Source organism: Strigops habroptila, chromosome 16, assembly GCF_004027225.2.
Source record: "Strigops habroptila isolate Jane chromosome 16, bStrHab1.2.pri, whole genome shotgun sequence".
Classification (NCBI taxonomy): domain Eukaryota; kingdom Metazoa; phylum Chordata; class Aves; order Psittaciformes; family Psittacidae; genus Strigops; species Strigops habroptila.
Genome location: NC_044292.2, coordinates 1,768,298 through 1,784,270, shown reverse-complemented (window position 1 = coordinate 1,784,270; position 15,973 = coordinate 1,768,298). Strand labels below are relative to the sequence as shown.

The 15,973-nt window shown below is 51.5% G+C and overlaps 1 protein-coding gene across 8 annotated transcripts in view; it reads left to right on the top strand.

Moving 5' to 3' along the window:
- Positions 1–13,739, top strand: part of SPEN (spen family transcriptional repressor) — a 67,405-nt gene extending 53,666 nt beyond the window's left edge. For 5 of the 8 annotated variants that reach the window (XM_030507893.1, XM_030507891.1, XM_030507895.1 and 2 more), the window contains 5 exons: positions 2,006–9,929; positions 10,536–10,949; positions 11,678–11,872; positions 12,375–12,533; positions 13,219–13,739. In XM_030507893.1, coding sequence (XP_030363753.1) covers positions 2,006–9,929; positions 10,536–10,949; positions 11,678–11,872; positions 12,375–12,533; positions 13,219–13,350 — 8,824 coding nt within the window. In that variant the 3' untranslated portion in view covers positions 13,351–13,739. The remainder of the gene's footprint in view (positions 1–2,005; positions 9,930–10,535; positions 10,950–11,677; positions 11,873–12,374; positions 12,534–13,218) is intronic. The other 3 variants (XM_030507894.1, XM_030507892.1, XM_030507898.1) reach the window with 1 other exon arrangement.
- The last annotated feature ends 2,234 nt before the right edge of the window (positions 13,740–15,973 follow it).

The following is a 15,973-nucleotide window of genomic DNA, read 5'->3' as shown; positions in this document are numbered from 1 at the left end:
TGAGGCTGCACTTATTTTTCTATTTATTTTTTATGCTGTTTGACATGACAGACGTGTTCTGTGCTGGTGCCCTTCTGCAGCATCTGCCATGGTGGTGTCTGGCAATTTTGCACATGCCGAAGGGTTGTGTCCCCTGCAAGGCCACTTATTTCTGCAGTCCCTGGCTGGGAGCAGCCTGGCACAGCAGCACTCCCCATTTTGTGCTTCATTTTTCTCCAGCAGCTGAATAAAACATCTGTGTTTTATTACCTTCAGAGGCTGGCTTAGTTCTTAGGGTTCTTTACCTATGAATAAGCCCAGCGTGACGTGAGGGTAGATTTAGATTAGTCATTAGGCAGAAGCTCTTCCCTGTGAGGGTGCTGAGGCGCTGGCACAGACTTTTCCCAGAGAAGCTGTGGCTGCCCCATCCCTGGCAGTGTTCAAGGCCAGGTTGGACACAGGGGCTTGGAGCAACCTGCTCTAGTGGAAGGTGTCCCTGCCCGTGGCAGGGGGTTGGAACTGGATGAGCTTTAAGGTTTCTTCCAACCAAAACCATTCCATGCTTCTGTGGCACTGATTATACCTGTGAGCTAGATAAATTCAGTGGGTTTTTTTCAGCAAAACAGATTGATCTAACTTATATGCAAAATTGCTGGATTTAAAAGTGAGAAGGATTTGGAAATTGGCAGTCAGGATTTGCATAATGCAAATAAATGTGTGCGTTACCTGGTCCTTGCCAGATGTTGGGATGCAGCAGCAAGCAGTCAGTAATGATTTCCTCTGAGCTACACCAGATTCAGGAAAGAGAAGTGCATTATCAGATGTCTGCTAACACGCAAGGGTCAGCTGGACTTGTCTCTGCTATGAAGTAATTCTGGGTAGAACACTGATCTCTGGAACAACGTCGTACTTGGGTAGACGTTAGTCTTGGTTTTCCTTTCCTGTCATTATGCTCACATAGTCATTACAAGATACTTAGGAATAATGAATCCTGGGGTGATGGAGCGAGCTCTGCACTTGATCTTGTCATTCCACATCTGGTGGTCCTCTTCCGAGCTCCTCCTGGCACGTGGTGCTCTCTTGCAGGGACACTATGATCTGCGCTAACCAGCTTCTCTCAGGTTGTAATTGTAGCCAGTCTCAATGGGACCCAAAGGGAAAGAAACCCACAAAAACCTAAACAAACCCCGTCATTAATCCTTTTAACTTCACAGCTGCCTTTCACAACATCCCACTTGGCTTGCAGAATGAGGCTTTAGTCTTCCATGGTTTGTTTCTTAGCATTCTTTTTTAAGTTTGTCCCTTTCTTAACACCTGAGAGCTGTCAGCTTTTAATGTAATCATAAACTGTGAAAGCAAGTAAACATGTGTGAAACAGAGTGTGCAAAATCCTCTGTAATGGTGGAGAAGTGGAGCACCAGCTCGCTGCCATCCCTCTGCCAGAGAGGCACGTTCAGGGTTAGAAATGGCTTATTTTTGCTGTTGGAGGTATTGAGGTAATAACATTAATTGCTTGAGTTATTTTGCTGAGTGCTTTCTGTGAATTCACCTGAGCTCATTTTTGTTGAGTTGGTCTTACTGTAAATAGGCAACGTCAGCATGGCACATGCAGAGAAAGAGCTGGTTTTGGAATTAAATGCTTGCTTACAGGGTTTAGGATTTTTAAAGAAACCTTATTGCCACTTTACTGCTTAGTAATGGAGAGCTTCCAACCTTGAATTTTGATTCGACTCAATTTTTCAAAGGTAGGTTTCAGGTTCTTAAGAGGGGATGGTCTTCACCATGCTGGGCTGTACATGGGGGCACAGGTTTTACCTTAATTTAACACGATATTTGAATTTGGCAGAAATGCAGCAGTGAGTTGATAAGCTCACAAAGCACTTACTTAATCCACTTCACACTCGTTTGTTGTCAGACCTCCACGTGCAGCTCTGTACAGTTGCCTCCATACAAAGAAACTGCCATAAACTACATAGCAAAGAACACAGTTGAGGAGGAGAACTAACATGTTTATTCTCATATTTAGCAGAGATGAGCGAAGAGGATCTTACGAGTACGCCCCTGATCGTACTTACTACGAGACTGTTCGGACTCCAGGGACGTATCCTGAAGATCCTCGTCGAGAATACCCAGCTCGAGGCCGAGAATTTTACGCGGAGTGGGATCCCTACCAAGGAGACTACTATGACCCACGCTACTACGACGACCCGCGCGAGTACAGGGATTACAGGGGCGATCCTTACGAGCAGGACATAAGGGAGTACAGTTACAGGCAACGGGAGAGAGAGCGGGAGAGGGAACGGTTTGAATCCGATCGGGACAGAGACCACGAACGGAGACCCATTGAACGGAGCCAGAGCCCGACGCACTCCAGGCGCCCGCAGAGCCCCGGAGCGTCCCCGTCGCAGTCGGAGCGGCTGCAGAGCGATTCGGAGAGGAGGATTTACAGTAGGTCATCGGATCGCAGCGGCAGCTGCAGCTCTCTGTCCCCTCCACGATACGACAAACTCGACAAAGCCCGTGTGGAACGTTACACAAAAAACGAGAAAGCGGAGAAGGAGCGAGTGTTCGACCAGGAGAGGGTGGACAAGGAGAAACGGCTGGTGAGGAAGGAAAAGCCAGAAAAACTGGAAAAGGAAAAGACTGATAAGCAAAAACGGAAAGCAAAAATCCATTCGCCCAGCTCTCAGTCTTCCGAAACGGATCAAGAGAATGAGAGAGAGCCCAGCCCTGAAAAACTGAAGGGTAACAGTAAACAGAGTAAAGAGAGAGGTGACAAAGAAGGAACAGCTAAAAACCGCCTGGAACTAATGCCCTGCGTCGTGTTGACCCGAGTAAAAGAAAAGGAAGGGAAGGTTATTGACCAGCCCGCTCTGGAGAAACTGAGAGCAAAGCTTGACAACGACACTATGAAGTCCCCACTTCTTGAGCAGAAAACACAGACATCTCAAGCTGAGCAAACCAAGTCTGATCAGTCTAAACTGGAACCTGCCAGAACCAAGGTACAGAAAGAGAAAGCTCTTGCCAGTCACGTGGAAGTGGTGGATAAGGAGGGAAAACTGAAACCCAAAAAGCACTTGAAGACAGAGCAAACTTCTGAGGGGGCCAACGCAGTGGATTTAGACAAGTTGGAGGCTCGTAAAAGGCGTTTTGCCGATGCGAATCCGAAGCCTGACAGGCAAAAACTGGAAGCAAAAAGAAGTAGCCAAGATGAGGAAGATGCACGCATGGTTTTGAAGAAGCAGCTTGACACAACGGCTTCGTCTAGAGAAGCGACCATGTTAAGGGAGGGCGAATTGGAGAGAAAACCCCTGAGGAAGGAGATGCTTAAAAGGGAATCTAAAAAACTCAAACTGGAAAGACTTATTCCTGTTACCAGTCCCAAAGAAATACAGGAGACTCTTAATGTTGGTGGGATTGGCTTGCGTCCCACCCTGGATCTGCAGGCGAGGCTCATGGAGGCAGCCGATGAACCAGCAGAGGTTCAGGAACTCTCTGCTAAAAAACTGAACCCAGTAAAACCCCAGCATAAGCAGGTACAGCTACTAGATGACCAAGGAACAGAGAGGGAGGACACAAGGAAAAATTACTCCAGTCTTCCTGAAGACGCACCTGACCATAAACTTGGCCAAGAGAAACCTCAGTCAGCTGATACAGAGGAGAAAATCGGCATTGACATTGACCACACACAAAGCTACAGGAAACAAATGGAGCAGAGTCGCAGGTTGAAACAGCAGCTGGAAATGGAGATCGCCAAGTCCGAGAAATTCGGCAGTCCAAAGAAAGATGTGGATGAATATGAAAGACGGAGCTTGGTCCACGAGGTGGGAAAACCACCGCAAGACGTCACCGATGACTCTCCACCAAGTAAAAGGAAAAAGACTGACCAGTTTGACTTTGAAATCAGCACTAAAAGAGAGAGGAACTACAGAAGTTCCCGTCAGGTGAGTGAGGACTCTGAGAGGACATCCTGTTCCCCTAGTATCAGACACTTCCCTTTCCATGAAGATGACGACACGCTCGATTCTCCGAGGCTAATGCCGTTGAAGGAAACCAAAGAGTCACCCAAAATAGAGGAAAAGGGTCTTTCATATTCCAACATGACTGTGAGGGAGGACGCGCTGAAATTCAATCCTTATGATTCCAGCAGAAGGGAGCAGATGGCAGAAATGGCTAAAATAAAACTCTCTGTACTGAGTTCTGAAGATGACTCGAGTAGGTGGGAAACACAAGTGAAGCAGGAGCCTGGGAGAGTCGATATCAGCTTTCCAAGCAGCATCGTCAAGAGAGACAGCATACGCAAGCGCTCTGTCCGAGACCTGGAGCCAGGGGAGGTGCCTTCAGATTCGGATGACGACGGTGAAAATAAGCCCCATTCCCCAAAAGCCTCATCCTTGTTAGAGAGTTCCAGGTTGTCTTTTTTATTAAGGGACAGAGAAGAGAAGTTACGTGAAAGAGAGGAAAGACTGTCAAGTTCTTTAGAAAGAAACAAATTTTACTCTTTTGCATTGGACAAGACAATCACACCAGACACCAAGGCCTTGCTTGAAAGAGCTAAATCTCTCTCTTCCTCCAGAGAAGAAAACTGGTCCTTTCTAGATTGGGATTCAAGATTTGCTAGTTTTAGAAACAATAAAGACAAAGAGAAGGTTGACTCGGCTCCCAGACCTATTCCATCTTGGTATATGAAAAAGAAAAAAATCAGGACTGATTCAGAAGGTGGAAAACTGGATGATAAGAAGGAAGATCATAAAGAGGAGGAACAAGAGAGACAGGAACTGTTTGCTTCTCGTTTTTTGCATAGTTCAATCTTTGAACAGGACTCCAAACGCCTGCAGCACCTCGAGAGAAAAGATGATGATTTTGACTTCATCTCTGGTAGATTGTACGGGAGACAGTCCTCCTCCGATGGGACCAACAGCGCGGCCGATCTGGTGCAAGAGCCAGTGGTTCTCTTCCACAGTAGATTTATTGAACTGACACGAATGCAGCAGAAAGAAAAGGAGAAAGATCAGAAACCAAAAGACGTGGAAAAACAGGAAGATAAAGAAAACCGGCCAAAAACACCAGAGACTGTTCCTGATAGTAAAGAACCAGAACATAAAACTCCCTCAGTGGTCGGTCCCTCTTCGGTCACTGTCCTACCACAGGAACCAGCACCAGTGGCTTCTGAGAAGGCAGTGAATGAAAAGGTAGTGGTGGAAACAGCTTCTGTGAAAGAAGAAAAAGCCTCCGAACCTGCTTCTGCAGCAGAGGAACAAAAACCTTTCCCTGAACTTGCTGCTCCTGTCAAAATGGAACCACCCGAGCAAACAGAACCCCTGCCAGTCGTAGAAGCCAGCAAAGAAGTTGTTGCTACAACCCTGGCACCGGAGGAAGATGCTGTGGCAACAGAGCACCCTTCATACTTGGATACCAAGCCTCCTACACCTGGATCTTCATATTCCCAAGCAGACAGTGTAGATCCAGAACCTGAAGCTGCCCAGTTAATTCCACCTCCGCCCAAGCTGGTTCCAAAGTCCGATGAAGCTGCTGAACCTAAAGAAGAAAATCCTCCACCTTCTGCCAGCGCTGATGCTGGTGTGAGTCAGAAGGTGGAGGTGGCTGCCGAGGTCCTGCCACTTGTTTCTGACAATGATATGGAAGTCGAAACTCCGGTTGTGGTAAAAGATAAGAAGTCCTACAAGAGTAAACGCTCCAAGACTCCTGTGCAGTCGGCTGCAGCTAATGTCCTGGAGAAGCCTGTCACGAGGAAGAGCGAAAGGATTGACCGTGAAAAGCTCAAGAGGTCGAGCTCGCCTCGTGGGGAGACGCAGAAGCTTTCTGAATTGAAAGTGGAGGCCGAGAAGGTTTCGAGGAACGCTGCTAAATCCCCAAGTTCTGCTGCAGAGCCAGAAAACGTGGAGCCAAGCTTGCCTATAGGCCGGACTAGGCGCAGAAACGTGAGGTCAGTCTATGCTACCACAGGAGACAATGAAGGCCCATCTCCGGTGAAGGACTCTGTGGAGGTCACTCGATCCACCAGGAAGAGAGGGGAGAAGGAACCGCAGGAAACAGTGACAACTGTTCCTACAACCCCGAGGAGGGGAAGACCCCCAAAAACCCGCCGTAAGCCAGAGGAGGACATCTCTCCAATAAAGGCAGAACCAGTTCAGCAAGAGGTGGAGGAGGCTGAAACTAAAGATGCTGTGGAAGCTCCTAAGCCTGCGGAAGGTTGGAGGTCTCCTAGATCCCAGAAGCTAACACACAGTCACTCCTCAGCTGCAGCCAGCCAACAGGGGAAGAAAGGGAAGAATGAACCAAAAGCTGATACATCGGCTGAATCTGAAGATGCCGCTGAAAGAAGCAGTCAGGAATCAAGCGTTGGTGACAACAGCAATAAAGCAAAAGTGACTGAGAAAGAGCCGGCAGCGAGTGAGCAGAAACGTGACAGGAAAGAACTGGATGTGGAGAAAACCCAGCTAGAAATCCCCACGGTTGAGATCATTGAGAAGAAGTCGGTGCCAGAAAAGGTTACGAAATCCAAAAGGGGAAGGTATAAAAATACCAAAACCGTTGTAGATAAAGCATCCGTGTGTCTCAAAAATGTGGAAATACGCCTCAACGTGGACGAAGTCAAGGGCGCCTTGCGGCCAACTGAGGAGGAGGCAGAGCCGGTGGCGGTGTCACCGGCCAAAATGAAGAGCCCCCCAAAGGAGGACATCTTGCCACCTCATTTTGCTAAGAATGAGGTAGAAGATTCATTCCCAGAAACGGAAAAGGAGGTGGTTCGAGAACCCAAGCAGTCCCCTGAAGCTGCCCAGTTGGCAAAGCAGATTGAACTCGAGCAGGCTGTGGAGAACATCGCAAAGCTCACCGAAACTCCTCCGTCCATTGCTGCCTACAAAGAGCCACCAGCAGATGTGCCTGAAGTTCGTCAGGAGGAGGAAGGAGATAAACCTGCGCATCAGGCCAGTGAAACGGAGCTGGCAGCTGCCATCGGCTCCATCATCAATGATATCTCTGGGGAGACAGAAAGTTTTCCTGCACCCCCGACGTATCCTGCTGAATCGGAAGCTGAAATCGCCACCGAGCCCTTGGTGTTGCCGTCGCCTCGGGAGGAGATGGAGCCCGAGACGGATCAGGCAGTGAATAACATCCTAGAAACTGAGGCTGTCATGGAGCCTGCGGTGCAGCCGCTTCCCAGTTCTGCCCCATCCGTGGTAGAGGCAGAGAGCAAGGAGACTGAAGTCAGCTTCAGCGAATCCTCCAACTCTGCACAGGAGACAGAGACCTTGCAGGAGGCTGAAGTTGCTCGGAAGGAAAAGGGCCGTCAGAAAACCACGCGGCAGAGACGCAAAAAGAGCACGGGCAGAAAGGGGGACGCTGCTGAAGTCAACGCCTTTGAGCCGGAGAGGCTGCAGAGCAAGTCACCCCCCACCAGTGAAGTCAAGGCAAAACCTGAAGAAGTCTCCAAGGAGGAAAAGCAAACAAAACCCGTGGCGCAGGTGTCCGTGGATCCAAGTGCTGCTGACACAGGCAAGGCTGCAGCTGCTGACGTTGTGGCCGCACACGAAGCTGTTGCTGAGAGCAGCACGTCTCCAAAAGCACCAGCTCCAGCTCCTCTGGACCTGGCCTCCCCACCGGTTCCCCTCGAGGAGGGCAGCCAGAGCGGGTTCAAGATACGGTCGCCCATGGAGAACGTGCCCATCACTCCACCGAGCGCCCCAAACGCCGCCCTGGCTGCAGTCCCCTCGGCCGTGGCAGCAGCCAAGCTGCCCACCCCGGTGCCCACCACCATCGTCCCCCTTCACTCCGGCGCTGCCAAGGTCCCAGAGTGGATGGTGAGGCACGAGGAGCCCCGTGCCCGTTCCACACCTCCGCCTGCTCTCCCGCCGGACACGAAGGCGTCTGATATCGACACAAACTCCAGCACTTTGAGGAAGATCCTCATGGAGCCCAAGTATGTCTCGGCAACGAGCATAACCTCCACGCACGTGACGACGACGCACGCTGAGCCGGTGAGCGCTCCTTGTCTGGAGGAGGCACCTCTCCACCCTGCCATCGAGGCCATAAAGCCGGTTTCGGAGGAGAAGCCGGCAGTTCCCATCACCAACGCCTTGGACCCACCGGTGGCCGAGGCACCCGTGTTTGGTGAGAAGGAGAAGATAAGCACCGTGATTGCGCCCAAAGCCACTTCTGTTATAAGCAGGATGCCCCACAGCGTGGATCTGGAGGAGGCTCCCAGGATCACCTTGGTGAAGCAAGCTCCCCAAGCCCAGACGTGTCTGGTCAACGCTCCCTCGCCGAAATTTAAGCAGAGGCCAAGCACAAATGATAACAGCAGGTTTCACCCGGGATCCATGTCTATTATCGAGGAGAGGCCTGTAGAGACTGGCTCCAGTCCAGGGCTGCGGGTGAACACCTCGGAAGGTGTAGTGCTTCTGAGTTACTCGGGGCAGAAGACAGAAGGCCCTCAGCGGATCAGTGCCAAGATCAGCCAGATCCCCCCAGCCAGCGCTGTGGATATAGAGTTTCAGCAGTCTGTGTCCAAGTCTCAGATTAAACAGGAACCCATCACGCCATCTCAGCCGACGCCGAAAGGCTCCCAGACCTCAGCGGGCTACGGGACTGTTTCCACCCATTCTTCTTTGGTACTAGGAACGCAACCTTATAACACGTCACCCGTCATCTCCTCCATTAAACAGGAGAAGTCCGACTCGTCCCACCTTTCTGTCCAGACTCCAGCATCTCAGCCTGGGAAGGTCCTCACACAGACTGTAAACACTCCACCCGTACTCGTCCATAACCAGATGGTGGTGAACAAAAAACTGTCTGACCCAGCTGCTCTGAAAGTGGAGACCAAGACTCTGCAACCCTCCAACTTGAGTCCTGGAGTTAGTCCTCACCACCCTTCCCTCTCTGGGAAGATGCATTCGGAAGCAAACCACGTCAGCTCGGGACCCAGCACCCCGACGGACCGGGCCATTTCCCACCTGGGGGTCACCAAACAGGAGCCGCACTCGCCACGCACGAGCGGGCACTCGCCGTCGCCGTTCCCCCGCGCTTGTCATCCCGGCAGTACCTCATCCCCAGCTTTATCCAGCAGCACCCCAGTCATGCTGGCGCCGGGGATTCCTGTTCCCCAGTACATATCCAGCATGCATCCCGAGCAATCTGTTATCATGCCTCCTCACAGCGTAACGCAGACTGTGTCCCTGGGCCATCTGTCCCAAGGCGAGGTGAGGATGAACACCCCTCCTCTCTCTGGCATCCCTTACGGCATCCGCCCTGAAGCGCTCCACTCCCCCCGAGCTGCTCTGCAACCCCAGATAGAGATCAAAACCCAGCGATCCAGCACGCCCCAGCCAGCTCCGATACGAGACATCGTCATGCCTCCTCTGTCCTCTCAACATCCCCCTGAGGAGGAGATGCACTACCACCACACCACGGTGTGCCGAGGACCAGCCCCTGTCCAGTCCGACGTGCTGGTGATGCAGCCGGATTACCGCATGCACCCCACGAGCATCAGGCTCGACCAGTACAACGTGCCCCGGGACGTGAGGATGATCATGCACCCACACATGGCTGCAGTGGGTGAGCACCACTCGGAGACGAGACAATCCCGAACGCCCGAAGGGGCTGTGAAGACTCCCCCTGTCAGTAAAACCCCACAGCCTGGGAAGGAGACACCCAAACCCTCGGAAGGGAAGATGGCGCATTCTCCCCACAGCGAACCCCGGCTCCTCAGCGTCCCCTCCAGCAGCCAGCTGCCTGGACTGCCCCTGTCGCAGCCGGTGGTGGTACCACACGGGGTACAGATCATGCACCCCGCGGGGAGCTCCTTTCACGACTACCGGTCTGTGTACGGTGACATGAGGAATTACCACACCGCGGCACAGCTCGGGCACCCTCAGTTCCCGGGCGCCTCGCCCATCGGGCTGCCTTCCCGGAGCATGACCCCGTCTCAGGTGAGAGATACAAACCTACCTTCTCCTCCTGCCTGAAATCTGGAGTGCTTTGAGCTAATAACAGCCCTGGCATGGCTCTGCGTGGCCTCAGGAGCTGGGTTTAACTCTCTGTGGTTAGTCTCCAAGCCCTGCTCCAGTTCATAGCACAAGAGGAGCCACTTCTGTTTGGAAGTGGGATTTGAAAACTGCTCAGCATTTCGAGGAAGCTAAAATGACCCATTTTCTGAACCACTCTAGGGCTCAAACCAGAAGGTGTGAAGCTGCCTACAGGTTTCTAGACATAGAGGTGTTGGGGGGAGAGTTGTCAGCATTGGGGTGGTGCGTAGGCCAGACATTCTTGGATGGATGCTGTGGCTAAGAATGGGCACGGGACAGGATTCAGGGGCTGTGGTTTCAGCTCTCAGGTGTGAGAGTCTGCTGGGGTGGCCTCGGAATGGGGGGGACTAGTCCAGGCACCACCACAGCAGGGCTGGCGCTGTGTTGTGGAGACCCACATTTCTCCACCAGCGATCTGATGGTGTCCTGGCAGCTTTGTCCTTGAATTAACAAGTTCTGATATGCCCATTGCCTAAAACCTTGCCTTTCTCCCTGCTGCCTGCTTCCCAGGGTCTGTCGGAGGGCGAACACTCGCACCCCAGCCAGCCAGTTCGCAGCAAGACCCCTCAGATCCCTCAGGATCCCAAGGGCCAAGCGGCAGCAGGGCCGGAGCAGAGTCACCACCCCACTGTAAATAGGCATGCAGCACAGATAGACCCTCACGTCCACCTTCAGAGGGCACAAGGGGACACGGGCCAGACCTCCTACCCTTCGCCTGTGGCCATTTCAATCAAGCAGGATCTTCCATCACCGCACCAACCCCAGGCTGTTCCCAAGCAATCCATGTTTATCCCCACGACATCAGGTGCCGGGGCCCCGCCGGGGCTGCCCCTCAATCGCCCTGAGCCCCAGTCTGCGCTCAAACAGGAGCCGTCTCCTCACCCTGTGTCGCAGAGACCTGTGGATATGGTTCAGCTTCTGACGGTGAGTATTGCTCCATCCTCTTCTCCTGGCCAGGGAGAAATAATCAGGTTCTGTGTAGCTTGACTGGCCTCTGGTACCAAAACTGACCTCTCTTGGCATCACACACGTCAGACGTAGAGAAGGAGATCGATCATCTGTCAGCTCCCTGGGCTGTTTCTGTCCCTGGTGAATTTTAGCCACGTTTACTAGATCCTCACAGTAAGGCAGCGTGAATCACAGAACCCAGACTGGTTTGGGTTGGAAAGGACCTTAAAGCTCCTCTAGCTCCAACCCCCTGCCACGGGCAGGGACACCTTCCACTAGAGCAGGTTGCTCCAAGCCCCTGTGTCCAACCTGGCCTTGAACACTGCCAGGGATGGGGCAGCCACAGCTTCTCTGGGCACCCTGTGCCAGCGCCTCAGCACCCTCACAGGGAAGAGCTTCTGCCTCAGAGCTCATCTCAATCTCCCCTCTGGCAGGTTAAAGCCATTCCCCTTGTCCTGTCCCTCCATCCCTTGTCCAAAGCCCCTTTCCAGGTTTCCTGGAGCCCCTTTAGGCCCTGGAGCTGCTCTAAGGTGTCCCCTTCAGGAGCCTTCTCTTCTCCAGGCTGCCCCAGCCCAGCTCTCTCAGCCTGGCTCCAGAGCAGAGCTGCTCCAGCCCTCGCAGCAGCTCCAGGGCCTCCTCTGGCCTCGCTCCAACAGCTCCACGTCCTTTGTTTGTGTTTAATATTCCCTCTCCTCTCTTCCCAGAAATACCCCATTGTCTGGCAGGGCCTCTTGGCTCTGAAGAACGACACGGCCGCCGTTCAGCTCCACTTTGTCTCCGGTAACAACGTCCTGGCTCACCGGTCGCTGCCGGCGCCGGAGGGGGGACCCCCGCTGCGCATCGCCCAGCGCATGCGGCTCGAGGCCTCGCAGCTGGAGGGAGTCGCACGCAGGATGATGGTGAGGGGCTGGGACGGGGTGTTTGGGAACAGCTAAAACCTGTGTGCCAAAAACAGGGCTGGTCTTACCAGCTGGGTAACAAACCCCACCGCTCCTGCCACAAACTTGGGTGCTCGTTCCTTTTGTCACGTTATTTTGGGGTTCTGGTAGTAGGTGGGTGTGATTCCTGCATCCCAGAGAGCGTGTGATACGGATTGCAGTACGTATTGGTAGAAAAGGGAATGGTGGAGGTGGGAAACCTTTGAAGGCACCCACCCCTCAGCCCTGGAACAAATTCCTGCTGCCTCCAAGAGCCTGAGTAAGGTGGGAAGTGGAATTCAGGGCAGTGGAAATCAGTTTTCAGACCTTTTCACCATCGCCTGGGCCAGCCCAGCTGTCAGCAAGTCTGTCATAACTTGGTAGGAGTTCAGAGGTAGGATTTTCCACTGCAGATAATGGATGTGTGTCAGGAAGAGGCCCATTCCCAGCAAACATCTGCCTTCATGAGTGTATTTTCTTGCAGGTGGAGAGCGATTACTGCCTGTTGCTGGCCTTGCCTTGTGGCCGAGACCAGGAGGACGTGGTGAATCAGACGGAGTCGCTCAAGGCTGCGTTCATCAGCTACCTGCAGGCCAAGCAGGCTGCAGGGATCATCAACGTGCCCAACCCCGGCTCTAACCAGGTACAGGCAGGGAAAGCCCCGGAATGCTGTAGATAAACTGCATTGACAGATAATGGGATGTATCCGGCCTTCCCGTCTTTGCTTAAGGGTATAGTTGAGCTGCCTGGTTTAGTATGGAAACAAACCCCCCACATCTACTGTGCTGGCTTCTTACATCACCACTCAAAACCACACCAGTATAATGGATGTAGTTACTGAAAATGATCCCCAAAAACCCCCAAAAGTCTGTTCACTGCACTCACAGCCCTGCGGCTCCAGCCTAAACCAAACCAAGCCTGTTTTCCAGCTCTTCTGTGTTTGGAGTCTTCTTGTTGCATCCTGATTTTTCCAGGATACCTAGGGATTTCTTGCTCTTGGCCACGTATACAAGACGTTGGTGATGTGGAGCATTTACTCCTGGTGTCTTGTTGCATTGAATCAAATTGAATGTGTTCCTTGGGTGTAAACAGCTCAGAACGAGCTGTCAGCGCTGGAATGATAATGGGAATTTTTCAGCCTTTCCTGATAAAACCAGCCAGGTCTTACATCCCCGGTGTGGAAAAGTTCCCTTCCTTGGGAATCACACCGAACAGCATCACCTTTTGTGCACGGTTGTGCTGGTTGAGCCCTTAAACACCCAAACCCCACCCGTTTTATCCCCCCTCGCCCTGGCTCCGCTCTGATCCCTGTTTTTCCCTCCTTGCAGCCTGCCTACGTTCTGCAGATCTTCCCACCCTGTGAGTTTTCGGAAAGCCACCTCTCCCGCCTGGCCCCGGACCTGCTCGCCAGCATCTCCAACATCTCCCCTCACCTGATGATCGTCATCGCCTCCGTGTGAGCCCTTCGCCACGCACTGACTCGAGTCGGGTTTGAGTTTTTAAGTCGTTTTGTTTTCCTTTTTCCAAGGCCCTGCAGCAAAAAAAAAAAAACAAACCACAAACCAACCAACCAACCACACAAGAGCCCACAAAAACCACACACCGAAAAAAAGAGAATTAATGTAAAAATATAAATAAAAAAACAAGAGAGAAAGGAATGAACCAAGAAAATGCTGCCAGATACCAGCCTCCTGCCCTGACCGGCCTCGATCAAACTGTCGCTGGGGAGCGGATCTGCTCCCCTGGATGTTTACATATTGCTTTAGCTTATGGACAACGGCTGCACTCAGCAGGCGCCTGGTTTGGGGTTCCCGTGCCTCCTTTTGGGGAAGAAAAAAAAAAAAAAAAAGACAAAAAGACAAAGGATGGCTTATTTTTTTTAACAAAAAAAGGAAAAAAAAAAAAATAAAATAGAACCTGAACTGCCTTTGCACTAAATGAGTGACTCGGACCTTTGCACAGTTGGAGACACGCTGTGACGCTCTGGATGTTCTTGACACACATCGAAACGCGCCGTGGACTTAGAAACGCAGGACCTGGGGCCTTCCGCCGAGATCTGTGGGTCAAGGAGCATTTCACACATCACCCCCTTCGCTTGAGTTGGTTTTAGTTGACTTTATCGCTTGGTTTTGCCTTTTTCCTTCTTTTTTCCCCCCCTCCCGCCCCGGTTTTTGTTCCGCTCTGGATGTGAACCTCCCTCTCCTGCGCTCGCCCCCCCGCTGCAGCGTCTTCTCTTCATCTGGGATGTACAGTTTACACTGAGAAACCCAACAGAAAAGAGAAAAATAGACAAAAAAACCCTCAAACATAACACGAAAGGGAGAGATTTTTTTTTTTGTTTCCTTCCCGGTGGGATATGCAGAACTCAGTGGGTGTGTGTATATATAAATATATATATAATATATATAAATATATATAATACTGACTTTAAAAAAAGACAAAAAAAAAAAAAACCAACAAAAAAAGGAAAAAAAAAACGAAAAGAAAAAAAAAAAAGAAAATCCAGATTCCCCACAACATACATTTTTTTTTAATCTGTGCCAAAAAAAGAAAAGACAAAAAAAAAGACAAAAAAAAACCCCACAAAAAAAAACCAAACAAAAAGAAAAAAAAAAAAGTGTTTTCAGAGAAAAAAAATCTTATTTTCATACTCAGACTTTGTATTGTCACCCATTTGTAAGTGCTTCATTTAACCACCCCCCGCCTCATCCGCTGTGGAAGTGTTTTACACTTGTACAAAGACTTCCCCCCTCCCCCCCCGATAACACTTTATTAATTTATGGAACTGGTTTATTTTTCCTGTTTTGGTTTTTTTTTTTTTTTTGGTTTTTTTTTTGTTTGTTTGTTTTTTTTTTTTGGTTTTTTTTTTTTTTTTTGGTTTTTTCCTCAGCAGTTTTGTTTTGTGTGTCCATTGGATTACAAACTTTATTAAAAAATACAAAACACTCAGTGCCTGTTTGTGCTCCATTGGCCGGGGGTGGGGGTTGGGGGGGCCAAGTTTGGTTTAAAACCATCAAAGGTATTTGAAGCAGAATCACCCAAATCTCTTGGTTTTCCCCAGAAATAGGGGTTGGAAACCAAAAGTTGCCATTTTTTTCCCCCCTGCTTTCACCACAACTACTCAAAAATGTCCGTTTCCCACTTTAAAGCACCAGAGTTAAACCCAAACACCAGAATTCACCTTTTTCACTGGTTTTACACCCAAAACCACACTGGCCTCTGGTGTGGGACTGGTGCGATGGTGGGAGCCACTGAACCTCCCCCTCAGTTCATCGCTGTTGATGCAAATGGGTTAAAATCAAGAGGATTTGGTAAAAAAATATGAGAGTGAAAAGATGTGGAGGGTGGATGCCCTGGAAGCAGCTGGGGGGGGGGAGAGGAGGGAGGATAAAGGGGGGGGCCCTCATCCTCCTCCTCTGTGTTGGGGTGGGAGGGGGGCTCCAGCCCCCTCCTTCTGTCAAAGGACCCCCTTGTGTGAAAGGACCCCTTGTGTCCTTTGTCCCACTTGGGGCCAAGAGAGGGGGTGTGGGTCCCTGGTAAGGGGGAGACATGGGGATGGATGAGGGGATCCAGGACCACATCCAGGCTCATCCTGGGGCACAGACACCCCCCAGGCAAGTGTTGGGGGGGGCAAGGAGGCAGGATTGGGCCTGAGACACCCCCCCTCCCAGCAGGCCAGGGTGGGAGACGGATATGGGGATGGACAGTTGGATGTTGAGCCACATGTATGGCTCCCCCATGAAGCCACATGGGCAGGATCAGCCCCTTCACCACCAACCCCCATAGTCCGTGTGTCCGTCTGTGCCCATCCATGTGTCTGGAGCTGGGATTGGGCCTGAGCACCCCTCACCAGAGCCCCGGGGTAGGGATGGACACACAGACTGGGCAAGGACACACGGACACTTGTACAGTCAAGTGGCAATGGGTGGCTGCAGGGCCAGACAGACACACGGACTGAGGCAGGACAGACACACAACCAGCCCCAGTCCATGTGTCTGTGCCCTCTCCATGCATCCAGAACCAGGGATTGTGAGCGGGGCCTTTGGGCAAAAAAAGTCCAGTCTGGGGGTCGGGGATTTTGTG